The 25,801-nt window shown below is 47.0% G+C and overlaps 1 protein-coding gene across 1 annotated transcript in view; it reads left to right on the forward strand.

Annotated features, from left to right (window-relative positions):
• The window catches only part of FCHSD2 (FCH and double SH3 domains 2), a 181,439-nt gene extending 156,682 nt beyond the window's left edge, over window positions 1-24,757 (forward strand). The window contains 8 exon segments of the mRNA XM_081327908.1: window positions 7,315-7,476; window positions 9,389-9,514; window positions 13,497-13,580; window positions 13,697-13,874; window positions 14,872-15,092; window positions 17,534-17,663; window positions 19,783-19,868; window positions 22,496-24,757. Coding sequence (XP_081184034.1) covers window positions 7,315-7,476; window positions 9,389-9,514; window positions 13,497-13,580; window positions 13,697-13,874; window positions 14,872-15,092; window positions 17,534-17,663; window positions 19,783-19,868; window positions 22,496-22,576 — 1,068 coding nt within the window. The 3' untranslated portion in view covers window positions 22,577-24,757.
• The last annotated feature ends 1,044 nt before the right edge of the window (window positions 24,758-25,801 follow it).

Here is a 25,801-nt window from a genome sequence, read left to right on the forward strand (position 1 = left end):
TCTCTTTTCCTCCCTTCTTTTTCTCTCTCTCTCCTTTCTCCCTCCCTCCCTCCCTCTCCTTCTCTCTCTCTCTCTTTCTGTTTCTGTCTCTCTCTCTCTCTCTTTCTCTTTCTCTCTTTCTTTCTTCTCTGTATTTTTTCTGGATCACATTCTCTTCTTTAATAATTGTTGCAGGGTCTCTGACCCCAGGAATTCCCAACAAAATGTCGCTACCTAAGGCTGCCCTCTGTAGCTGCCAGCTACGTTTTCGCACGCCAAAGGTGTGGCTTCGGCTTTTACGTAGAGAAGGACGGATTGTAGAAATGCCAAGGAAGGGCGCCACGCGGTTCTTGCAGGTAGATTAGCTGCTCCGTTGGCCACGCTGGCTGGGGAATTCTGGGAGTTGAAGTCCGCACATCTTACAAGTTGCCAAGCCTTAGAAGCCCTGGTGTAAAGTACACGTTCTCCTCCTCGACGGCCCTTCGTTTAGTGACCGTCCAAAGTTACAAACAGCACTGAAAAATGACCCTTTTTCACGCCGACAACCGTTGCAGCCTCCCCAGGGTCAGGGGATGAAAATTCAGCCGCTTGGCAACTGACTCATATTTGTGTCGGTTGCACAGTGTCCCCTTTTGAGACCTTCTGACAAGCAAAGTCAGTGGGGAAAGCCAGATTCACAAGTGCCGCTCCTTAAAACTTCAAGATTGTGTGTGTGTGTGTGTGTGTGTGTGTGATTCTTATTATTCCCATCTTTCACCTCCATGCTGTGTGTGTGTGTGTGTGTGTGTGTGTGTGTGTGCACGCGCACGCTTCCCAGAGAGCACAAAATGGCCAGGGAGACTAAATCTAATCCCATCTATATTTTGGGGAGAAAATAACGAACTCGGTGCGAAGACACCATTTTATTTTTAAAACGAACAAAAGCTTTCTTTGGCTTCCCTGCAAAAAAAAACCCTGCCAGGAACGTAACACTGCTTTAAATTTACGCCCTGTTTGTTCCAGCAATTGGTCCCTCAATGATATTTTCAATCATACCTGCCCTACTGGGTTGCACATCCCGAGTAGTGTGTTAATAAGTACATCCACCGTTTACACCCCCTTGGTGCTTGTCTTCACGTTTGGGAAATAATTTTGCTCCCACAGATGGCTCTTGCCTAGTTAATCAAGCCTAATTCCTCCACAGATGACCAGCCCAGCTGACATTATTAGCACATTAAGGGGGGGGGAGAAGAGTTGCCAGCCTCCGTCACACTATTTGTTGGTGCTTTTTTTATAGCCTACCTTTGTCGGCTGTGGGTTTTTCAAAGGCGAGAGGCCCCGTGTCTGAAATTTCGATAAAAATAGTTTGCTGAATTGTGGGGTTTCTTTTTGTTACCAAGAAGTAAAGTTTTGGAATGGAATAGAATTAGAATTAGAATTAGAATTAGAATTAAAGTAGAGTAGAATTAGAATAGAATAGAATTAGAATAGAATAGAATTAGAATGGAATGGAATAGAATTAGAGTAGAAGTAGAATAGAATAGAATAGAATAGAATAGAATAGAATAGAATAGAATAGAATAGAATAGAATAGAATAGAATAGAATTAAGAATTAGAATAGAAATAAGAATTAGAATAGAATAGAATAGAATAGAATAGAATAGAATAGAATAGAATAGAATAGAAAATATAGAATAGAATAGAATAGAATAGAATAGAATAGAATAGAATAGAATAGAATAGAATAGAATAGAATAGAATAGAATAGAATAGAATAGCAAATATGGAATACAATGGAATGGAATAGAATAGAATAGAAAATAGAATAGAATGGCAAATATGGAATAGAATAGCAAATATGAAATAGAATAGAATAGCAAATATGAAATAGAATAGAATAGCAAATATGAAATAGAATAGAATAGAATAGAATAGCAAATATGGAATAGAATAGAATAGAATAGAAAAGTAAATATGGAATAGAATAGAATAGAATAGAATAGAATAGAATAGAATAGAATAGAATAGAATAGAATAGAATAGAATAGAATAGAATAGAATAGAATAGCAAATATGGAATAGAATAGAATAGAATAGAAAAGTAAATATGGAATAGAATAGAATAGAATAGAATAGAATAGAATAGAATAGAATAGAATAGCAAATATGGAATAGAATAGAATAGAATAGAAAAGTAAATATGGAATAGAATAGAATAGAATAGAATAGAATAGAATAGAATAGAATAGAATAGAATAGAATAGAATAGAATAGAATAGAATAGAATAGAATAGCAAATATGGAATAGAATAGAATAGAATAGAATAGAATAGAATAGAATAGAATAGAATAGAATAGAATAGAATAGAATAGAATAGAATAGAATAGAATAGAATAGAATAGAATAGAATAGAATAGAATAGAAGCTGGAAGGGACCTTGGAGGTCTTCTAGTCCAGCCCCCTCCTCAAGCAGGAGAACCTGTACCATCCCAGACAGGTGAATGTCTAATTTTCATTAACGCTGGCTGGGATGGCCTGCTAATATTAAAATGGGTAAATATTGGTGCTGCGCAGAAGAAAATATTTGTGTAATTAATACTTTCCCCTTAATGAACTGTATAAAATCAATGGGAACAGTTGAATATTTTGTTTTCTCATAAGGATTTTGCGTTGTCTACTAGGCGAGTCTTTGGCTAAAATGGACATCTGATAAACCAGTGCAGGTGGTCAATGGTGAGCCCAGAATTTCTGTTGCTAACCAAGACAGTTGTTAAGTGAGTTTTGCCCCTTTTTACAACCTTTCTTGCCACCGTTGTTAAGTGAGTCACTGCAGTTTTTAAGTTAGTTGCAAGGTTGTTGAGTGAATCCGGTTTCCTCAATGACTCTGCTTGTCGGAAGGTCACAAAAGGGGATCACGTGACCTTCGGATACTGCAACCGTCATAAATACGAGTCAGTTGCCAAGCATCTGAATTTTGATCACATGACTGTGAGGAAGCTGCAACTGTCGTAAGTGTGAAAAATGGTCATAAGTCCCTTTTTTCTGTGCTATTGTAACTTTGAACGGTCACTAAATGACCTGTTGTAAGTCGAGGACTACCTGTATGTAAGTATTTGGCTAAAACTGAGATCTTACAAAGCAGTGTTTTAGCGCACCATCTCAAAGAAACGTTAAATTGAATCAAGTTAATCAGAGGTCTTCAAACTTGGCCTTTTCATGACTTGTGAACTTCAACTCCCAGAATTCCTCAGCCAGCCTGTGAGGGGGAAATAATGCTAACTCAGAAAGAGCTAAACTGGTGTTTCTCAACCTCAGCCATTTTAAGAGGTGTGGACTTCAACTCCCAGAATTCCCCAGCCAGCGTGCCTGGCTGAGGAATTCTGGGAGTTGAAGTCCACACGTCATAAAAGGCCCAAGTTTGAAGACCCCTGACATAATGTGAGGGGGAAATAATGCTAACTCAGAAAGAGCTAAATTGGTGTTTCTCAACCTCAGCCATTTTATGAGGTGTGGACTTCAACTCCCAGAATTCCTCAGCATGCCTGGCTGAGAAATTCTAGGAGTTGAAGTCCACACGTTTTCTAAGCTTTGAGGGCCATTCTTTTTTCCTTCGTTGTCACCTCTTTGGTCTGGTTTTGGAATAACTTACATGGGCAAGGATCCTATTTATTCTGCCCTCCTGGGAAAAGTGGCCGCATGGGAAAGGCCACCAACAGGAGATCCCAAGTCACATATCCGATGCTTCAGCGATAAGCAATATTGAAAAATTAGGTCTGGGGCCAAAGTTATATTTTTGCTCTTTCCCAGGAAAACTTCCTCTGAACTTTACTCTTCGTCCTCCCGTACACACACACCCTTCTTGATCTAAAAGTAACCTAGTTTGCGTAGGGCAGTTCTCAGTTCCTGCATAAAATATGTGCTGGGTGTTGACCAAGCAGTGGAATCTTTCTTCCTTGGTTGCAGGGTGAACTTTTGGCATGACAGTTTCCCATAGAAAATGTGGGCAAAGTTACAAAGGCATTTTTGCATATAATAATAATAATAATAATAATAATGATGATGATGATGATGAAGAAGAAGAAGAAGAAAGAAGAAGAAGAAGAAGAAGAAGAAGAAGAAGAAGAAGAAGAAGAAGAAGAAGAAGAAGAAGAAGAAGAAGAAGTTGGGAGGGACCTTGGAGGTCATCTAATCCAACCCCCTGCTCAGGCAGGAAACCCTATACTATTTCAGACAAGTGGCTGGCCAGTCTCTTCTTAAAAACTTCCAGTGTTGGAGCATTCACCACTTCTGGAGGCAAGGGGTTCCACTGGTTAATTGTTCTGACTGTCAGGAAGTTTCTCCTTAGTTCTAGGTTGCTTCTCTCCTTGACTAGTTTCCATCCGTTGCTTCTTCTCCTGCCTTCAGGCGCTTTGGAGAATAGCTTGACTCCCTCTTCTTTGGGGCAGCCCCTGAGATATTGGAACACTGCTATCATGTCACCCCTCACCCTTCTCTTCATTAAACTAGACATGCCCAATTCCAGCAACCATTCTTTATATGTTTTAGCCTCCAGTCTGTCCCCTAATCATCCTTGTTGCTCTTCTCTGTACTCTTTCTAGAGTCTTGACATCTTTTTTACATCGTGTTGACCAAAACTGGATGCAGTATTCCAGGTGTGGCCTTACCAAGGCATTGTAAAGTGGCATTAGTACTTCACGTGATCTTGATTCTATCCCTCTGTTAATGCAGCCTAGCACTGTGTTGGCTTTTTTGACAGCTACAGCACACTGCTGGCTCATATTTAAGTGATTGTCCACTAGGACTCCGAGATCTCTCTCACAGTTGCTACTATTGAGCAAGGTACCACCTATACTATACCTGTGCATTTGATTTTTCCTGCCTAAATGTAGAACCTTACTTTTTTCACCATTGAATTTCATTTTGTTAGATAGTGCCCAGTGTTCGAGTCTGTCCAGATCCTTCTGTATCTTAAGCCTATCTTCTGGAGTATTGGCTATTCCTGCCAGCTTGGTGTCGTCTGCAAATTTGATGAGTTCCCCATCTATCCCCTCATCCAAATCGTTGATGAAGATGTTGAAGATGTAGATCCGTCTCGTTCTTACTTACGTGCTTCCAGAACTGAAACAGCCTTGTTCAAAAACCTTTTGATTTTTCTTGACTTCTGATAACATTGCTGGCAAAATATTTGATTGGCTATACGGAGTGGGGTGGGGGTGGCAGGTTCCTGCTCCTGTGTGGAGGTCTGATCATAGAGAAGGGATATTATGGGACAGCCAAAGCAATACATTCAACCCAGAAGCCTGGCATTCAGACAGATCAGCCATTGACAGACCCATAGAGATAAACAACAACTGCATACCAATCAAACGAGACAGTCTTAACAGTAAATAGGTACAGCATCTCCTTGCCAGCCATCAACACCCAGCTAAGCAGAGAGTAACATCAAGATTAATACTACACCAACATCAAGCAGTAAACAGTGGCCCAACCAGGGAACTACCAACTCAGATAAACAGTCTGAGTAAACAACAGCCTAAGCAAGGAATCGCCAAGCCTTTCCCACCAACACTGACAGCCATTAATATATAAACAGAGAGCAAAACCCCCCTCTCTTTTAGCACTGATGATGTTACCTTGCTGGGTAATGAAACGTCTGCAAGAAAACCACCCAGCTCAGAGAGCACCAAGGATCCCACAGTCTTCCTCCTCCTCCTCCTCCTCCTCCTCCTCCTCCTCGCAAACCCCACTCCCTTCTAGCACTGATGATGTTACCTAGCTGGGTAATAAAACATCTGCAACAAAACCCCCAAGCTCAGAGAGCACCAAGGACTCCATAGTCATCTTCTTCCTCCTCCTCCTCCTCCTCCTCCTCGCAAACCCCACTCCCTTCTAGCACTGATGATGTTACCTAGCTGGGTCATGAAAGGTCTGCAAGGAAACCCCCAAGCTCAGAGAGCACCAAGGACCCCACAGTCTTCTTCCTCCTCCACCTCCTCCTCCTCCTCCTCCTCCTCCTCCTCGCAAACCCCACTCCCTTCTAGCACTGATGATGTTACCTAGCTGGGTCATGAAATGTCTGCAAGGAAACCCCCAAGCTCGGAGAGCACCAGGCGCCTTATATTCATCCATGACATAGACCAGTGATTTAGTATGCAATGGGGTAATGGCCAGGCACCTGACCCAACTATTGATCAGACAGAAGCCCCACGGGTGACATTAGGAGAATTGCCGATTCTTTTAATGGAGCCCTCGGAGTCCAGGGACAAGAACAGCTCAAAATACTGTAGGGCAGGGAGAGATAAATGTTCCTTTTGATAGGCAGGGAGCAACTGAGAGTCAGTGAGAAAGAAGATCAAAGGCCCGAGGAAGGCTGTCTTAAGATCCTTGCTGATAAAAGTGTCCATATCCACTTTCCAAGATGATGTAACCTTAGCCCCATTTTCTTGCAATCAATCCGATCGATGAGAGTCTGTGAGCATTCAGCTTTCTTGACAGCAAGCCATGTCCGAAATCTTGCCAAACTAAAGCGACCACTTTCATCCCTGAAAATAGACTCTGAGAATCACTAAGGATGAGCCTTCTAACTCTCTTTCTCCCCACCAAAGTGTCTTAAGTGTTGCCGTCTTTTGGCCCTTTGAAATGCAACCTCTCCTGATTTTGGGCCAATCACCAGGAGACGGTGAGTTCTAGTCCCTCCTTAGGCATGAAAGCCAACTGGGTGACTTTGGGCCAATCACCACGAGACTGTGAGTTCTAGTCCCACCTTAGGCATGAAAGCCAACTGGGTGACTTTGGGCCAATCACCAGGAGACGGGGAGTTCTAGTCCCGCCTTAGGCATGAAAGCCAGCTGGGTGACTTTAGGCCAATCACCAGGAGACGGGGAGTTGTAGTCCCTCCTTAGGCATGAAAGCCAACTGGGTGACTTTGGGCCAATCACCAGGAGACGGGGAGTTCTAGTCCCACCTTAGGCATGAAAGCCAACTGGGTGACTTTGGGCCAATCACCAGGAGACGGTGAGTTCTAGTCCCGCCTTAGGCATGAAAGCCAACTGGGTGACTTTGGGCCAATCACCAGGAGATGGGGAGTTCTAGTCCCGCTTTAGGGATGAAAGCCAACTAGAGGTTTTGGGGCCAGTCCCTCACTCTCGGCCTAACTCACCTCGCTGGGTTGTTGTGGACAAAAGGAAGAGGAAGAATGAGCATTAGGTATGCTTGCTGCGTTGAGTTATTCATAAGCCAGAATAAATGCAGAATAAAGATCAATCTCTTTCTTTTTTTCTTTCTTCTTCTGTCTCTCTCTCTTTTTCTTTCTCTTCCTCTCTCCCTCTCTCTCTCTCTCTCTTTCTCCTCTTAGATCATCAAGTTGAAAGCCGAAGCTCGCCTAGACCTCCTGAAGCAGATCGGCGTTTCAGTGGATACCTGGCTGAAAAGTGCAATGAATCAAGTGATGGAGGAACTGGAGAACGAGCGGTGGGCCAGCCTCCCAGCCATGGCCAGCAACGGCTCTTCACACATGGTAGGGCTGGGCGTCTCTAACCCCCGTCCCTTTCGCCCTCCCTAAAGCACAGTCCTCCTCCTCCCCCCCTCCTCCTCCTCCCTTCTAGCCCTGATGATGTTCCCTAGTTGGGTCACGAAATGTCTGCAAGAAAACAAGCTCAGAGAATACGAAGGATCCCACAGTCATCGTTCTCCTCCTCCCCACAAACCCCACTTCCTTCTAGCCCTGATGATGTTCCCTAGTTGGGTCGTGAAATGTCTACAAGGAAACTACCCAGCCCAGAGAGCAACAAGGACCCCACAGTCGTCGTCCTCCTCCTCCTCCTCCTCTTCTCCACAAACCCCCCTCCCTTCTAGCACTGATGATGTTCCCTAGTTGGGTCGTGAAATGTCTGCAAGGAAACCACCCAGCCCAGAGAGCAACAAGGACCCCACAGTCGTCGTCATCGTCTTCCTCCTCCTCCTCCTCTTCTCCACAAACCGCCCTCCCTTCTAGCACTGATGATGTTCTCTAGTTGGGTCACGAAACGTCAGCAAGAAAACAAGTTCAGAAAATATGAAGGATCCCACAGTCATCGTTCTCCTCCTCCTCCCCACAAACCCCACTTCCTTCTAGCCCTGATGATGTTCCCTAGTTGGGTCGTGAAATGTCTGCAAGGAAACTACCCAGCCCAGAGAGCAACAAGGACCCCACAGTCGTCGTCCTCCTCCTCCCATTCTCTTTCTCCTTCCACCCCGCCTCCTCTTTCTAGCCCTGATGATGTTCCCTACTCGGGTCCCAAAACGTCTGCAACAAAACGTACCGAGCTCAGAGAACACCCAGGACCCCACAATTCCTCCCTGAGCTAGAGAGATCCTCTCCCATTGGAAATGACAATTGGAGTGCCATTTTGGATCTGGTGAGATTTTCAGGTTGTGCGGTTCAGACAGTGACCTAAAGGAGAAAGCTTCCTACACACACACACACACACACACACACACACACACACACACACACACCAATAAGGACAGACAGGTGCGTGTGAATTCGGAGGAAAAAAAGAGAGATTTTTTTTTCCTGAATGCCAAGAGAATCCGAGGAAGTGAGCCTTAAGGGCCCTTTGTGCCAAGATGCCAGCAGAGAGAAACATGCTCACTCCTTCCTCCCCTTCCCCCGTTTCCTTTGGCTCCCTGCCTCAGTTTCTTTTCTTTTTTTTCCTGAAACCTGGACTTTTCCCAATATTCCTCCTCGGCCTGAATTCCTAATGAATTGGCAGATGCGGGGATGGGGGGGAATGATGAAATCTCCCTTCTGTTTTCTTCCTGCCTACCAACCTTTGCCGTACAAAGATTTCCCTGATATTCCATGGAGTGTGTGTGTGTGTGTGTGTGTGTGTGTGTGTGTGTCTTTGTGGGGTTTTTTTGTTTTTTTTCAGTGATGTCCTAACTTTAAATCAGGCCTAGGCAACCTTGGCTCTTTTATGACTGGTGGACTTCAACTCCCAGAATTCCTGAGCCAGCGTGGGGGAACTATGGCCCCTTCATGATTGGTGGACTTCAGCTCCCAGAATTCCTGAGCCAGCATGGGGGAACTATGGTCCCTTCATGACTCGCAGACTTCAACTCCCAGAATTCCTGAGCCAGCAGGGGGGAACTGTGGCCCCTTCATGACTTTTGGATTTCAACTCCCAGAATTCCTCAGCCAGCATGGGGGAACTTTGGCCCCTTCATGACTCATGGATTTCAACTCCCAGAATTCCCGAGCTAGCTATGCTTCAGAAAAACTCAGCTATGCTGGCTCAGGAATTCTGGGAGTTGAAGTCCACGAGTCACAAAAGAGCCAAGGTTGCCTAGCCCTGTTTTAAACAGTTGCTAAACGAATGTTTATAAGCCGAGAACTATTTGTATTGAGTAACGGATGCTCACAGCCTCTTCCTGGTTTTCTCTTTTAGCTAAATGTTGATCTAGAAAGGGAAGAAGGAGAAGACGGCATGGATGCTTTTGAAGACAGCAACTCCAGTCCTTCGGGCACCCTCCGAAATTACCCCTTGACCTGCAAAGTTGTTTATTCATACAAGGTATGTAATGTTCAAAACGGGGACAGATTTTCATACAAACAGGCATTTTTGCACAAAGGACTAGCAGGCTGTTCCCTTAAAATCTTTCCCGAAGTCCCAAAGGCGCCTTTTCCGGAGGCAACCGGACTTCTTTGTTTTGCTTTGAAGACGTTTCGCTTCTCACCCAAGAAGCTTCTTCAGCTCTGACTGGATGGAGGGGAATGGAAGGATTTATACTCCTTGAAGAAAAACTGCTCATTTGCCTCCTTTTTAGAGGGTCATTGAGGCCACCTGGAGGTTTATCTGTGCCTAACAACCAAATAATAATAATAGGAACTGCTTCCATCCTGCGACGAGATCTGTAATGCCATCCAACATCCACATCTGCCTATCCCAGGTCCTTGGTAAGGACTCGATAGATAGACAAAAATGCCAAATCCAGTCTGAACATCTGGCTGACTGTGCGATGATCAATAGTAGTAGTAGTAATAGTAGTAGTAGTAGTAGTAATAAAGTTGGAAGGGAACTTGGAGGTCATCTAGTCCAGCCCCCTGCTCAAGCAGGAGAGAACCTATACCATTTCAGGCAGATGGCTGTCCAGTCTCTTCTTAAAAACTTCCAGTGTTGGAGCATTCGCAACTTCTGGAGGCAGGTTGTTCCACTGGTTAATTGTTCTAACTGTCAGGAAGTTTCTCCTTAGTTCTAGGTTGCTTCTCTCCTTGACTAGTTTCCATCCGTTGTTTCTTCTCCTGCTTTCAGGCGATTTGGAGAATAGCTTGACTCCCTCTTCTTTGGGGCAGCCCCTGCGATATTGGAAGACTGCTATACCCAATTCCAGCAACCGTTCCTTGTATGATTCAACCTCCAATCCCCTAATCTCCTTTGTTGCTCTTCTCTGCACTCTTTCCAGAGTCTCAACTTCTTTTTTACATCGTGGTGACCAAAAGTGGATGCCGTATTCCAAGTGTGGCCTTGCCAAGGCCTTGTAAAGTGGTATCAACTCTTCACGTGATCTTGATTCTGCTCCTCTGTTAATGCAGCCTAGCACCATGCTGGCTTTTTTGCCAGCTGCCAGGAATAAAAATCATTCCATCCTCCACCATTCAGTCAGAACTGAAGAAGCTCCTTAGATGAGGAGTGAAACGTCTTCAAGGGAAAAAAAGTCTTTCAGAACAGCACCTTTGGGGCAACCACGACCTGGATGACTTGGGAATCTCCACGGACCATGTAAACTTGGGTGCTGATTAAGGGCATGCAAGGAACCCATTTTAGGGGAATCTGGGGCAAAGGAGCCCACGCGGAACCAAAATAATCTCTCATTGTTTCGTGCCCGTTGCAACGGAACAAAACTCAAGAAGGGAATATTTGTCTCAAAAGTCGCACGAAGTGTTAGTGCCATTTTATAATGCCTTGGTAAGGCCACACTTGGAATGCTGCGTCCAGTTTTGGTCGCCACGATAAAAAAATTAGATGTTGGGGCTTTAGAAAGAGTGCAGAGAAGAGCAACGAAGATGATTCTATTCTAAGTCTTAAAAGTTGCCCAGTATGGAGATCCCTGGTGGCTGGGGAATTCTGGGAATGGAAGTCCACGCACCTTAAAGTTGCCTAGTTTGTAAAATAGACCACGACAGGTAGTCCTTGACTTAAACTCGTAGTTTAGTAACCAAAGTTGCAATCTACCTGTCAAAAGGAGGTGCAAGTCTTCCCCCAGGCTTCTTTTTAAAAGAGGATTAGGGGACTAGACTTAGATCAGGGCTTTCCAACCAGTGGTACGGGTACCACCTGTGGTACATGGGCACCTGGCAGGTGGTACGCGACCATCGTAGAAAAGTGGTAGCGGGGGAGGGGAATGAGCTGAACCGGTGGCAGCACCGCACAAGCCGGAGCGAGAGACGGCTGGAGCTGCAGGGCTGTCGGGGCTCAGCGGAAGCGCCAGGATCCAGCTGGAGCTCAGCACCGATCCTGGTGCTTCTGAGCCCAGAAGAAGCACCGATCAGCCGGAATGTTGCAGCATCTCCAGGGTCTTGTGACTTACATTCAGATGCTTGGCAACTGATTCATATTTATGACGGTCACAGTGTCCCAGGGTCACGTGAAGCGACCAAAACCTGCTGCAACCACCCAGCAGAAGGGGGGGGGAATAAAAGCCAAACACCCCACCCCACCCCTGCTGCCAATCCTCAACAGAAATGCTCACAACCATGAAAAGCTCAGACAGGGGAAAGAGCGCCACCGGGCGGGCAGGCAGGTGTCTTGCTCGGCTGTGGCTCGGGGGGCACTTTTTTCAGGGCCATTGTAACTTCGAACAGTCACTAAGCAAACTGTTGTAAGTTGAGGACTACCTGTACATCACTATTTTCCTTTTTTTTTTTTTTTGGTCATCAAGTTTTTGACACCTTGCTAGGCGACTGGTGGTACTCGGATGTTGCCGTATCCTAAAAGTGGTACAATGGGTGAAAAAGGTTGAAAAGGCCTGGACTAGATGACCTCCAAGGTCCCTTCCGACTCTGTTATTCTGTTGCCTCCTTCATCTCACCCCCTTGCCAAATTTCTAAGCTGGCTTCCCCAGTTCACAGCCTCCGTCCTCATACGTTCCTGGGTTTGCCTTTTGCCCTTTAAACTTCTGGCCACTTCGCTTTCCAGGATCTCACCAATTTTACAAGTCATTAACTCACCAATTTTCTCACCCTTCCCGCCCACCCCCCCCCAAAACCAGTTCACTCTTTTCCTGTTGGGTTTTGAAATTCGATCCTCCCTCATCACCTCCGGTGACCCCAAATCATTTAAGTGGATTTTTTTTTCTTCCCTATCTTCCTCTCCGTGAAAAACCCTCCTAGCTTGTTACCACAAGGCCCTGTTCCCTTTTTTTTTGCAAGCCGCAAAACACACTCCTTTCCCCCCCAATCTCAAAATGTTGACAGAACCGCAACTTTTTTTTCAGTCTTCCCACCCTCCCTGCAAGCCACTTTGCCCTTCCTCTTTTTTTCTCTTTTTTTTCTTTCTTTTTGTTGTTTTAGCAGTTGCATCCTCATTCATTCCCTGTACGTGCTGCAACCACCTTATTTCCTTTATATCAACAAATCAATCACCCAGAGTCACTGGTTTGGGATGGGAGGGGCCATACGAATTGGAAGGATATCGAAATGACTGATAGAGGAGACAGAGAGAGAGAGATAAGAAAAATGATGGATGATGGATTAGATAAATAGAGATGATAAATATGGATGGATAGATAGATAGATAGATAGATGATAGATAGATAGATAGATAGATAGATAGATAGATAGATAGATAGATAGATAGATAGATAGATAGATAGAGACAGATAGATAGATAGATAGATAGATGATAGATAGATAGATAGATAGATAGATAGATAGATAGATAGATAGATAGATAGATAGATAGATAGGTGGGTGGGTGGGTGGGTGGGTGGGTGGATGGATGCATGCATGCATGCATGCATGCATGCATGCATGCATGCATGCATACAACAGCCAGAGGATAGATAGAGACAGAAGACAGATGATTGATAGATTGACAGACAGTAGAAACATAGAGGTAGGGAGGGGAGGATGGATAGAGGTAGATAGATAGATAGATAGATAGATAGATAGATAGATAGATAGATAGATAGATAGATAGATAGATAGATAGATAGATAGATAGATGATAGATAGATAGATGGGTGGGTGGGTGGATGACTGGTAGATGAGAGAAATAAGAGAGATGACAGATAGATATGGATTAGATGGAGAGATGATAAGATAAAGAGACAGATAAGAGAGAGAGAGAAAGGTAGATAGGTAGAGATGAGATAGCTAGCTGGATAATAGAGAGACAGATCAGAAAGAAACAGGGCAGCTGTCCAAGGAATTCTGGGAGTTGAAGTCCACAAGTCTTAAAATCGCCACGTTTGGTCCCCCCCACATCGCCTCCCCCTCCCCAAACCCCCTTCCTTCCCTTTTTTTACGCGCCTCCTCCTCTTCTTCGTTCACCGCAGGCTTCGCAGCCGGATGAATTAACCATCGAGGAGCACGAGGTCTTGGAAGTGATCGAAGACGGGGATATGGAAGACTGGGTAAAGGTATCCGTTGGCTTTTCCTGTCTTGTGTGTGGCATGCTGCAGCCGGCCTCTCCTCGTTGTTTTGTTTTCTTTTGTTTTCCTGCTGTCTTCAACGCTCCTCTTCCCCGCTTTCACAGGCCCGGAATAAGTCCGGCCACGTGGGCTACGTCCCGGAGAAATATTTGCAGTTCCCGACGTCCAACAGCCTCTTGAGCATGTTGCAGTCCTTGGCAGCCTTAGACAGCCGGTCCCACGCCTCCAGCAACTCCACCGAAGCCGAGCTCGTCTCGGGAAGCCTTAATGGAGACTCCAGTGGTAAGGGCCGAGGGGGCTGAATCTGTGTGTGTCTGTGTGTCTGTGTGTTGGGAGACACCCCTGCTATCCTGCACATCCCAGACATAAAACAGCACAGCCATTCGTGAAGTGCAACCCAGCTTCAGCTCCAGTGGGAAACATTGCAGTAAAAGCCAGCTGGGTGACTTTGGGCCAATCAGCAGGAGACTGGGAGTTCTAGTCCCACCATAGGAAGGAAAGCCGGTTGGGTGACTTTGGGCCAATCACCAGGAGACGGGGAGTTCTAGTCCCGCCTTAGGCATGAAAGCCAGGAGATTGACTTTGGGCCAATCACCAGGATACAGTGAGTTCTAGTCCCGCCTTAGGCATGAAAGCCTGCTGGGTGACATTGGGCCAATCAGCAGGAGACGGTGAGTTCTAGTCCCGCCTTAGGCATGAAAGCCAGGAGATTGACTTTGGGCCAATCACTAGGAGACGGTGAGTTCTAGTCCCGCCTTAGGCATGAAAGCCAGATGGATAACTTTGGGCTAATCAGCAGGAGACGGTGAGTTCTAGTTCCACCTTAGGCATGAAAGCCAGGAGATTGACTTTGGGCCAATCACTAGGAGACAGTGAGTTCTAGTCCCGCCTTAGGCATGAAAGCCAGCTGGGTGACATTGGGCCAATCAGCAGGAGACGGTGAGTTCTAGTCCCGCCTTAGTCATGAAAGCCAGCTGGGTGACTTCGAGCCAATCACTAGGAGACGGTGAGTTCTAGTCCCGCCTTAGGCATGAAATTGGGCTGGGACTTTGAAACGATCGTCAGGAGACGGTGAGTTCTAGTCCCATGAAAGCTGGCTGGGTGACTCGCTAAGCCCAAGTTCATTGTGGTGGAAACATCCATTTCTGTTCTCGCCACCTTGATTTACTCATAATCAACAAAAAGGGCTGGGTAGAAATCTAACAAACAAATAAAGATCGGGCGCTCGGGAGGATTTCCAACGTGCTAATGCTGCCCATTTCCGCTTCCTCCCTTCCAGTCTGTTTTGTAAAAGCACTTTACGACTACGAGGGCCAGACGGACGAGGAGCTGTCCTTCCCGGAAGGGGCCATAATCCGCATCCTGAACAAAGAAAACCAGGACGACGACGGATTCTGGGAAGGCGAATTCAACGGCCACGTCGGCGTTTTCCCTTCTGTCCTGGTCGAGGAGCTGACCGCATCCGAAAACGGAGAGGTTGCGTGTCTCGCTGAAGTTCAGGTATTGGCGCTAACCAGGTAGAGGTAGTCCTCGTTTTACGACCACAAAGAGAACTCGGGATAAAACATCTGCGCCCCGTTCTTCTCCCACCCTCCCTACCCCCCAGTTCTGGTTTTCCCTTCCGAACAAGTCCTCTTCTTTCAAATCGAGGCTCTGCCATCAAACCTCTTACAGGTAGTCCTCGACATTACGACCGCTCACTTTGTGACCGTTCAAACTTACAACCTACTACTTGGAAAAAGGGAAGTTATGATGATTTGGTTCCGAATGTCCGGTAATCACCCTTTCTTCCCCCTCCCCCCCAACAGTCACATGACTGAATTTTGGGCAGCTGGGCCATAATTTCAATCTTTTGCAGCAACTTTCGGTTTTATGACGGTTTTGGGCCCGCCCACCTCCAAACCGGAAGTTCACTTACCAAATGGTTACCAACCCCCGTCACTCGCTTAACGATCGCTGTGCCCGTTTTACAACCCTTGCGGCTCGCTTAAGGACCGACGCGAAAGAAGGTCGTCAAAAATCAGGTCACGGGACTGAGCCTGTTTTATGATTGTTACAGAAACATAGCAAAACTACACCTATGACAAACAGCAGCGAGAATTACATTTCCACAGTATTGGAAAAAACGAAGCAACACCAACGGAAGAAGACATAATTGGGAAAATTTGGGACTGTGCAGAAATGGATAGGCTCACATAGAAAATGAAAGGCGAATAATAATAATGATGATGAAGAAGAAGAAGAAGAAGAAGAAGAAGAAGAAGAAGAAGAAGAAGAAGAAGAAGAAGAAGAAGAAGAAGAAGAAGAAGAAGAAGAAGAAGAAGAAGAAGATGATCTTGGAGGTCATCTAGTCCAACCCCTCACTCAGGCTGGAAACCCTATACCATTTCAGACAAATGGCTGTCCAGTCTCTTCTTAAAAACTTCCAGTGTTGGAGCATTCACCACTTCTGGAGGCAGGTGGTTCCACTGGTTAATTGGTTCTAACTGTCAGGAAGTTTCTCCTTAGTTCCAGGTTGCTTCTCTCCTTGATGAGTTTCCATCCATTGCTTCTTGTCCTGCCTTCAGGTGCTTTGGAGAACAGCTTGACTCCCTCTTCTTTGGGGCAGCCCCTGAGATACTGGAAGACTGCTAGCATGTCTCTCCAATCTTTCCCTTTGTTTGAATAACAGAAGAACAGAGTTGGAAGGGACCTTGGAGGTCATCTAGTCCAACCCCCTGCTCGGGCAGGTAACCCTATACCATTTCAGACAAGTGGCTGTCCAGTCTCTTCTTAAAAACTTCCAGTGTTGCGGCATTCACAACTTCTGGAGACAGGTTGTTCCACTGGTTAATTGTCCTCACTATCAGGAAATTTCTCCTTAGTTCCAGGTTGCTTCTCTCCTTGACTAGTTTCCATCCGTTGCTTCTTGTCCTACAGAATACAGAATATTTTCAAACACAGGATAATTTTTACAATTGGCTAGAAGAACGGAGTAGAGAGCAGAAATGGAACTTGCATTACTATTAATGTCAAATACGTGGACCCAGACCACACGTTTATTAAGCACTAAACATTTGTGACTATAAAAACTTAATAAAATATCTATATAAAGAAAAGAAACATAAAAAAAACTTGAGGCAGAAAAATAGCCAGTCACGGTCCCATCCAGTCTGCCCTTTTTGAGTTTTTTTCCCTCGCTTTTTCTTTTTTTTCAATTTACTTACTTACGTTTCTTTGAAGGATTATTTTTATTTCTCCTTTATTTTTATTTTAGTTTAGTTTTAACCTTTTCTCGGGTGATGGACACGCGTATTATCCCAAGCGTATTTAAACTCAGTTCCTAACAATAGACCCGCTTCCTCCGCTGGAAGTTGGTCCCAGCCTTCCCCTACTCTTCTTTGTGAAGTCCTACCAGTAGTCCTTGACTTACGACCGCAAGGGAGCCCAAAATTTCCGTCGCTAAGTGAGACCTTTGTGAAGTGAATTTTGGCCACCGCGGTTAAGCGAATCCCTGCAGTTGTTCCGTTAGTAACACAGTCACTAAGTGAATCCCGCTTCCCCCCCCCAACTGACTTTGATCGTCGGAAGTTCACCAAAGGGGAATCGTGTGACCCTGCCGGGACCACGTCATAAATACGAAGCGGTTGCCCAGTGTCTGGAGTTTGATCAGGTGACCTCTGGGATGCTGCCACGGTCGTCGGTGTGAGAAACGGGTCCTAAGTGACTTTGTTCCGGCGCCGTCGTAACTTTTGAACGGTCACTAAAGGAACTCTTGTAAGTTGAGGACTGCCTCTGTGTGCCTTGGATCGAGAGTCGAATTCGAATATTTCTTTCCTTACTTGCACTGATGGATGGATGTGGTGTCCCCTAAAATCCCAGTGACCACAGAGAGGTGGACATTTTTTTCCAGTGAACCAGTGACATCCTCCTTTACGGCCATCTTGTCTGCTTCCCCACAGGCCTTTCCGTCTGCCAAGTCCCAGAATTCCCTGGCGCCCTTGCCCCTCTACGACCAGCCCCCCGCCAGCCCTTTCCCCAGCCCCGACAAGAGAGGAGCCCAGGGCTTCCCGCGGTCGCCATCGGCAAACGGTAAGAGGGGTTTGGGCTCCGCTGGGGTACCCTGCGGGCGAGAAGGCCACGGTTAAGCCACCGGTGGCCCTTTCAGACACTGGAGAGCACCTGGTCCGCAAGGCAGCCATCAGCTCCCGGCCGAGATCTGTTGCGTGGTCCGGTCAGTTTCACTCAACATTGTGGTCTAGCGGTGTAGGTGCTGGCCTGGCAATGGGGAGGTGGGGGGACAACCTAGGTTCAAGTCCCCCTTCAATCATGGAGGCGGCCCAGAGAGGCTGAAGCTGGAGCCATTCTCTCTCTCTTTTCTTTCTCTCTCTCTCTCTTCTTTCTTGCTCTCTCTCTTTCTTGCTGTCTTTCTCTCTTTCTTTCTCTCTTGTCTCTTTCTCTCTTTCCTTCTCTTTCTTTCTCTCACTCACTTTTTCTCTTTCTCTGTCTCTTTTTTTCTTTCTTTCTCTTTCTTTTTTCCCCTTTCTTTCTCTTTCTCTCTTTCCTTCTCTTTCTTTCTCTCACTCACTTTTTCTCTTTCTCTCTCTTTTTTCTATCTTTCTCTTTCTTTTTTTCTCTTTCTTTCTCTCTCTCTTTCCTTCTCTTTCTTTCTCTCTTTTTCTTTCTTTCCTTTTTCTTTCTTTCTCTCACTCTGTCTCTTTTCTTTCTTCCTCTTTCTTTTTTTCCCTTTCTTTCTCTTTCTCTCTTTCCTTCTCTTTCTTTCTCTCACTCACTTTTTCTCTTTCTCTGTCTCTTTTTTTCTATCTTTCTCTTTCTTTTTTTCTCTTTCTTTCTCTTTCTCTCTTTCCTTCTCTTTCTTTCTCTCTCTTTTTCTTTCTTTCCTTTTTCTTTCTTTCTCTCACTCTGTCTCTTTTCTTTCTTCCTCTTCCTCTTCCTCTTCCTCTTTCTCTCTTCTCTTTTTCTTTTTCTCCCACCCTTTTTCCTCTTTCTCTCTGTCTCTTTCTTTCTCTCTCTCTTCCTTTCCCTTTCCCGCTCTCTCTTTCTCTTTCTGTCTCTCACCTCAGGCCACCTTAGAGGATTGTTGTGTTGTGCAAACAGGAGAAGAGAGCATTAGACATGCCCCCCCCCTACCGAGTTCTCGAAGGAAAAGCAAATATGAAATTCCTGCCTTAGACAGGATGGGTTGGAGAGCTACGAAAACCTAACGGAGGAGAACACGAATTTCTGTGTCTAAACAGGAAGTCCTCCATTTCTATAAAGACAGGAATCTTAAACATCCAGTGAGAAGCTTTCCAAGTCAGAGGTGGGGAACCAGGGCCCCCTTTAAGACTTGTGGCCTTTTAACTCCCAGAATCCCCGAGCAGTCAGGAATTCTGGGAGTTCAAGTCCACCAGTCACAAAAGGGCCAAGTATGAGCTAACTCCTGAGCTAACAGATCAGAGATGGCTCTTTCCAAGTAGGATACATGCTGGCTGAGGAATTCTGGGAGTTGAAGTCCATACCTCAGGGTTGAGAAATGCCGGCTTTATCTAGGACAGAGGTGGGGAACTATGGCCCCATGCTGACTCAGGAATTCTGGGAGTTGTAGTCCATACATCAGGGTTGAGAAATGCTGGCTTTATCTAGGTGGGGAACTATGGCCCCATGCTGACTCAGGAATTCTGGGAGTTGAAGTCCATACCTCAGGGTTGAGAAATGCTGGCTTTATCTAGGACAGAGGTGGGGAACTATGGCCCCATGCTGACTCAGGAATTCTGGGAGTTGAAGTCCATACCTCAGGGTTGAGAAATGCTGGCTTTATCTAGGACAGAGGTGGGGAACTATGGCCCCATGCTGACTCAGGAATTCTGGGAGTTGAAGTCCATACCTCAGGGTTGAGAAATGCTGGTTTTATCTAGGACGGAGGTGGGGAACTATGCTCCCCCCCCCTAGGAATTCTGGTAGTTGAAGTCTACAAGTCATAAAAGGGCCCTGGTTCCCCAACTCCTGTTCTATGTGGTGCATCCTTAGATTCTCCATTTTGAAAATCGCTGGACTTCAACTCCCAGAATTCCACAGGCCGGCATGCCTTGTAGTCCACATGTCGCCGAAAGTACAAAATTTTGTCCTTTTGAAGCATTCTCATTGTGTTGTTGGTTTTTTTTGTTGCTCTTGTCATTTTTTATTTATTTTTTTTTGGTTGCAGTTTCAGAAAACAATTTCATGTCAAGTTCTCCTGGATTTTCCCAGCCGTCCCGACTTCTTCCCGAAAGCACTTCCTACGGCAAACTCAGACCTGTGAGTTTTAAGACCCTCCACACAGCCGTAGAAATAAAAGGAGGGGGTGGGCTCCTTCCTAAACCGTGGTTGCAGCTTTGGTGTGCTTGCTCCAGGCACAAACCAAGTTAGAAGATGGTTTAATTTCACCTGCCCCGGGCCCGGCTAAATTATAGGGCGGCCAGCTGGGGATCCATCTTGCCTACCCATTGCACGATTGCCTTTTGTGTGAATTTGATTGGTTTTTATAAGGGTGGGGAGGAAAATGCGGGGATGGGGTACAGGGTTGGGATAGAAGGAAAGTTAATGGAGGGGTTGGGGTTTCCCCGATTACATTCAGTATTTAGTAAATAGCAAATTTATATTTATATGCATCAATAAAAGTCGTGAGAATAATGTTTGATAACAACAACAGACATAGCAAATTATAGTAAACAATGTTAAATTTTCAATCTATAATATTTTTCTTAGTAAAATAAGGTAAAAAGAAATAAGTATCACCTTCCTTTGTCCCTAATTCGTTTGTCTAGCCCACGGGTCAGCAACCCGTGGCTCCGGAGCCGCATGCGGCTCTTTGAGCCGTCTCCTGCGGTTCCCAGTCACCCGGTGCACGCGCACCACTCCGAACGGGAGGAGGTGCACGCGCACCACTCCAAAGGTTTGGAGAGCTGCGCGCGCACTTCTCGGAACAGGCAGAGGTGCGCACGCACTCCAAATGGGAGGAGGTGCGCATGCACCACTCCAAAGGTTTGGAGAGCTGCACACGCACCTCTCGGAATGGGCAGCGGCGGTACCCGTTTGGAGACCTGATGGTGCTGGTTTGGAAAGCTGCCGCAGCCCGCACCACATTTCTAAACCGGCACCAGCAGGTCTCCAAATGGGTGTTCGGGCGGCAGTTTGGAGGTCCCGGGGGTGGCTCCGGCGGCGCCCGGGCTGAAGGCGGCGCCGCAACCCAGCGCCCGTCACCACGGAGACCCATCGCCGCTGGCGTGCAGGTGCGTCCACATAAAAAAAAGTGGAACCGTGCGCGTGTATCCACGCACGTGCATGCGCAAAAAACAAAATGTTTTGCGCATGCGCAAAACATTTTGTTTCATGCGCATGCGCGTGCATGGATGCACGCGCGTGGCTCCCACTTTTTTTATGTGTGATGGAACAGGTTCCCAGTGGCTCTTTTGCTTTTTCAGGTTGCCGACCCCTGGTCTAGCCATTGATAAAATTTATTCCAAGTTCTATAATAAACTAAATGCTCTTTTTTCTTTCATCTCTAATCTATCCATTTCTGCGCAATCTAGTATTTTCTTGATAACCATGTCTTCATTTGGTAAACTCTCATTTTTCCAGTATTGGGCATACATAATTCTCCCTGCTGTTAATACATATAGTGTTAAATGCCCAGTCTCTTTATCATAATTGGGATCTATCGTTCCTAACAAAAACAATTCAGGTTTAAATTCTATTTGTTTTCTAACCATCTGCTCCAACCATAAATGTATCTTAAGCCAGAATCTTTTAGCTTTAGAACGTGTCCACCAGAGATGATCTTTGGCTGCATTTCCAACAAACATTTGAAGTATTTTTAAACATTTTTGCTAGTCTCGCTGGTGTCATGTGCCATCTATAAAACATTTTATACAAATTTTCTTTATATGATACAGCTTTAGTTCATCTGATATTTCTATCCCATATGCACGTTGCCTTTTGAAAGGTGGGACTCAGAGATTATTTCCCTTCAGCTTCCACAGGTTAGTCCTCACAGTTACAACGGGACCGAAAAAAGCGACTTAATGACCATATTTTCACACTTAACAACCGTCGCAGCACACACACACCCCAGGGTCACGTGATTTACATTCGGATGTTTGACAACTGACTCGCATTTATGATGGCCGCAGCGTCCCCGGGGGGGGGGTTTCACGTGATCCCCTTTTGCGACCTTCTGTCGCAAGCAAAGTCAAGGCAGGGAAAGCCAGATCCACTTAACAAACCGGGTTACTAATTTAACAGCTGCAGCGATTCACTTAACCATCGTGGCAAGAAAATCGTAAAACGGGGCAAAACCTCACCTGACAAATTTTCCACTTAGCAGCATAAATTTTGGGCTTAGCTGTGGTCGTAATTTGAGGATTTATCTGTATGGTGGAAGCTGGAAACCTTTCGGAATGAAGTTAGAAAAAGTTCCCAATGTACAAGTTGCCCTCGACTCACGAGTTCAGCCCCAAATTTCTGTGGCTAATCAGAGCGGTGGTTAAGCGAACGTTGCCCCGTTGTGCAACCTTGCTTGCCACAGTCGTTAAGCGAATCACTGTAGCTGTTAAGTTAGGAACACGGCTGTTAAGCGAATCTGGCTTCCCCCATTGACTTTGCTTGTCAGAAGCTCGCAACAGGAGAGTGTGTGACACACACACACCCTTCCGGGAGACGGCAACCGTCATAAATTACGAGTCAGTGGTCTGAATTTTGATCACGTGACTCCAGGACGCAGCAACCGTCGTAAATACGAGACGGTTGCCAAGCGTCTGAGTTTTGAGCACCTGACCCCAGAGATTTTGTGTAGTCTGTTGTTCTGTGAAACCTCATCTGGCTGACCTGGTTTTTTGTTTCGTTTTTTTTTTCCCTCACTCTGCTCTGTTTGGGGGGGGTTCCAGGTCCGAGCCGCCCCTCCGCCCCCCACTCAACACCGCCATCCCGCCGAGAAGATTGAAGACGTGGAAATCACCTTAGTGTGACCGGAACTGCTGAGTCAGGCTGGGACCCCAGCCGAAACCCGGGCGCGGCCCTCGCACACCAGCCTTGCGAGGGACAGTTTGCGTTTGAACGAGGCGACTGTTTAAAAGCGAGAGGGGGGAAGACGGGAAGATCCTCCAGGAACACCGCTGTGTGGGTGGACGCTTCCTCCCGCCGTTGATGGACATTTTGTGCCTTTTTTATTTCTTGTCGTCGGGTTTCGCCTTCTCGATCCGCCTGTGTAGCACAACGCAAGCAGCCATGCCTTTTTCAGCTGGACAGCAGCGAGTTTTTATTTTTTTTTTCAGGGCTGCGCCACCCCGCTTACACGTGGCCCGTCGACCCGTTGGCACTGTACGGCGGCTACAATCATTTGGGGGAACCTGGCCTAATCCCATCCTGGTCTGATTTCAGCTGTCCTTTAGTCGGTGACTTCCAGATGTAGTAGAACAATGATTGCCATCGTCCCTGTGAGCTCGCTGGGCCTGGAAAGCCAGTGTTGCAGCTCCAACATCTGGAAGGCAGCATGTTCGGACGGGTTGCTTGCAGCTTCAACATCTGGAAACTCATGTTTGGACAAAGGTTGCAGCTCCCAACATCTGGAGGCTGCCTTGTTCAGACAGATGTTGAGGCTCCAACATCTGAAGGCTGCCACATTCAGGCAGATGTCACAGCTGCAACATCTGGAGGCTGCCACGTTCAGGCAGATGTCGCAGCTGCAACATCTGGAAACTGTCATGTTCAGACAGATGTCATGGCTCCAACATCTGGACACTAATGTTCTGACATGCCGCAGTTCCAACATCTGAAGGCTGCCATGTTCTGACATGTCACAGCTGCAACATCTGGAAACTCATGTTCAGACAGGTGTTGGGGCTCCAACATCTGGGAACTGTCACGTTCAGGCAGATGTTGCGGTTCCAACATCTGGAAACTGCTGTTCGGACCGATGGCGCAGCTCCAACATCTGGAAAGTGCTGTTCGGACCAATGGCACAGCTCCTAACATCTGGAAGCCGCCAGGTTTGCACGGGTTGCAGCTCCTAACATCTGGAGACTGCCGTGTCCCGACAGGCACTGCAGCTCCAACATCTGGAGGCCGCCATTTTTTCCCCCATACAGATGTTGCAGCTCTGACATCTGGAAGCCATCGCAGTTTGGACTGGATAGTTTCCCCGGCACTTAATGGAGACAGTTTGGCGTTCACGGTTTGCGGCAGCCGATCCCCGAGGGCTGCTCTTCTGCTTAGGGAGTGTAATCTGTAGCCCTGCTCCAAACCACGGCGTATATATAAACGTGCGCCGCGTGCATTAGTGCTGGATTTTACTGTTCTCATAGGAATGTATTAAAAAGCTTTTGTCTCCCCACCCCACCCCCCCAACCTCTTCAAGTAGCACCCCCCTGCGTGGTCGGGACGTCCGTCCGGGACAGGAAAGGCCGGGCGGGAGGGGGGGGGTTCAGCTGAAGGAGAGGCCGGTCCCCTCTTTTGGCTCTCCCCCCCCCCGCCCTTGTCGCCGCTCCTCGACGCTTTGAGGTTGGGCTGGCGAAAAACAGGTTCTGCCCAAACACGGCAAGTCTCGAGGGAGACTTGGGGGGGCAGGGGGTGCCCCTCTTTCAGAGCGGCCGGGGGTGCAACCTGGGCTTTGAAGTTCCTTTGGGGCTGATATTTACGCTGTGTGTGTGGCGGGGGGGGGGGGTGTCTGCGAACCGAGGGCTGAAATCACATCGACGGGTTTTCCCCGGAGGAAATTGAATAAGGATTTTCGTGGCAGAGCTGGAAGCGGCCGTTCATTTCCTCTTGGAACTTCCTTCCCTCCCTCCCTCCCTCCTGTTATTTCCTTCCTTCCCTCCCTCCCTCTTTCTCTCTTCTCCCCCTTTCTTCCCTTCCTCCTTTTTGTTATTTCCTTCCCTCCCTCTCTCCTGTTATTTCCTTCCCTCCCTCCCTTTCTCTCCCTTCCTTCCCTCTCCCTTCTGTTATTTCCTTCCTTCCCTCCTATTCTCCCTCCCTCCCTCCCTCCCTTCTTTCCTTCCTTCTCATTCTCTCTATTCCGCCTCCCTCCCTTCCATTTCATCCCTCTCCTTTTTCTAACTTCCCCTCCAGCCCTCTGCTTCAGCCACTTCTTCCAGTTCAGGGATAGGCAACTTTGGCTCTTTGATGACTCGTGGACTTCAACTCCCAGCATTCCTGAGCCAGCACGGCTGGCTCAGGAATGCTGGGAGTTGCAAGTCCACGAGTCATCAAAGAGCCAAGTTGGCCTACCCCCTTATTCTAGTCCAGGGGTCTTCAAACTCGGCCCTTTTATGACTCATGGACTTCAACTCCCAGAATTCCTCAGCCAGACATGCTAGCTGAGGAATTCTGGGAGTTGAAGTCCATGAGTCATAAAAGGGCTGAGTTTGAAGACTCCTGTTCAAGTCTATCCCCCCGACCTTCTTCGCAACAGGTCGCCGGGCACGGCGGCTTCCACCGGGTCCCAAGAAGCCGTGACCGATGGCCTCTAAGCTTGGGGGGTCAGGGAGGGGTCATCGCTGTGACCCTGATGTCCGCCCTCCACCATGCCAGGAAGTGAAAAGCCGGAGGTGGTCGTCAACTCGCTCTCTTTCTCTCGCTCCGTCTGGCCTACCCAGAGTTTGGACATCCCTTGGATGGATGGAGACCTTGCTGGTTTGGATGGGTTCCACCTCATCTCTCTCTGCCCCCCCGACGGATTTTTGCAGGATTTTCTCTCTCTACCCACCCCCCCAGCGAAAATGGACGAGGAAGGCAAAGGGACGTCGTTAAGCCATCGGCCAGTCGTTAAACTCCAACTTTACCGCGCTCAAAACCGCCCCGGCGCTTCTCCCGGTCTCCAACCTTGCCAAGGTGACTCTCCGCCTCTTCTTCAGAGATTTCCTGGGGTCAACTCCGGCTTTGAAGGGTCCTCTCCTTTCACCCACCCACCCACCCACTCACCCCCGTTTCCAACCCCTGTCGGTCTTACCCACCCACCCCGAAGAGACCAGGCCGACCTCGGATAAAGCTGGTTTGTTCCTTCAGCCCGAGTGAAAGGAGACGAAGGTGGAGAAGAAAGAAACGGCGTGTTGTTTTTTTTTTGTACGAGTCGGGTCGGGAAAGCTGGTAAGATCCCACAAAAAAAAAAGAGGATTTTACCCTTTCGGTGTCGGGAGAAGGCGCCCAAGGAAATGAAAACCCCACGGGTCATCGGAGGGAGAAAACACACACACACA

The sequence above is a fragment of the Vipera berus genome (genome assembly GCF_964194415.1).
Source record: "Vipera berus genome assembly, chromosome: 4".
Taxonomy (NCBI): domain Eukaryota; kingdom Metazoa; phylum Chordata; class Lepidosauria; order Squamata; family Viperidae; genus Vipera; species Vipera berus.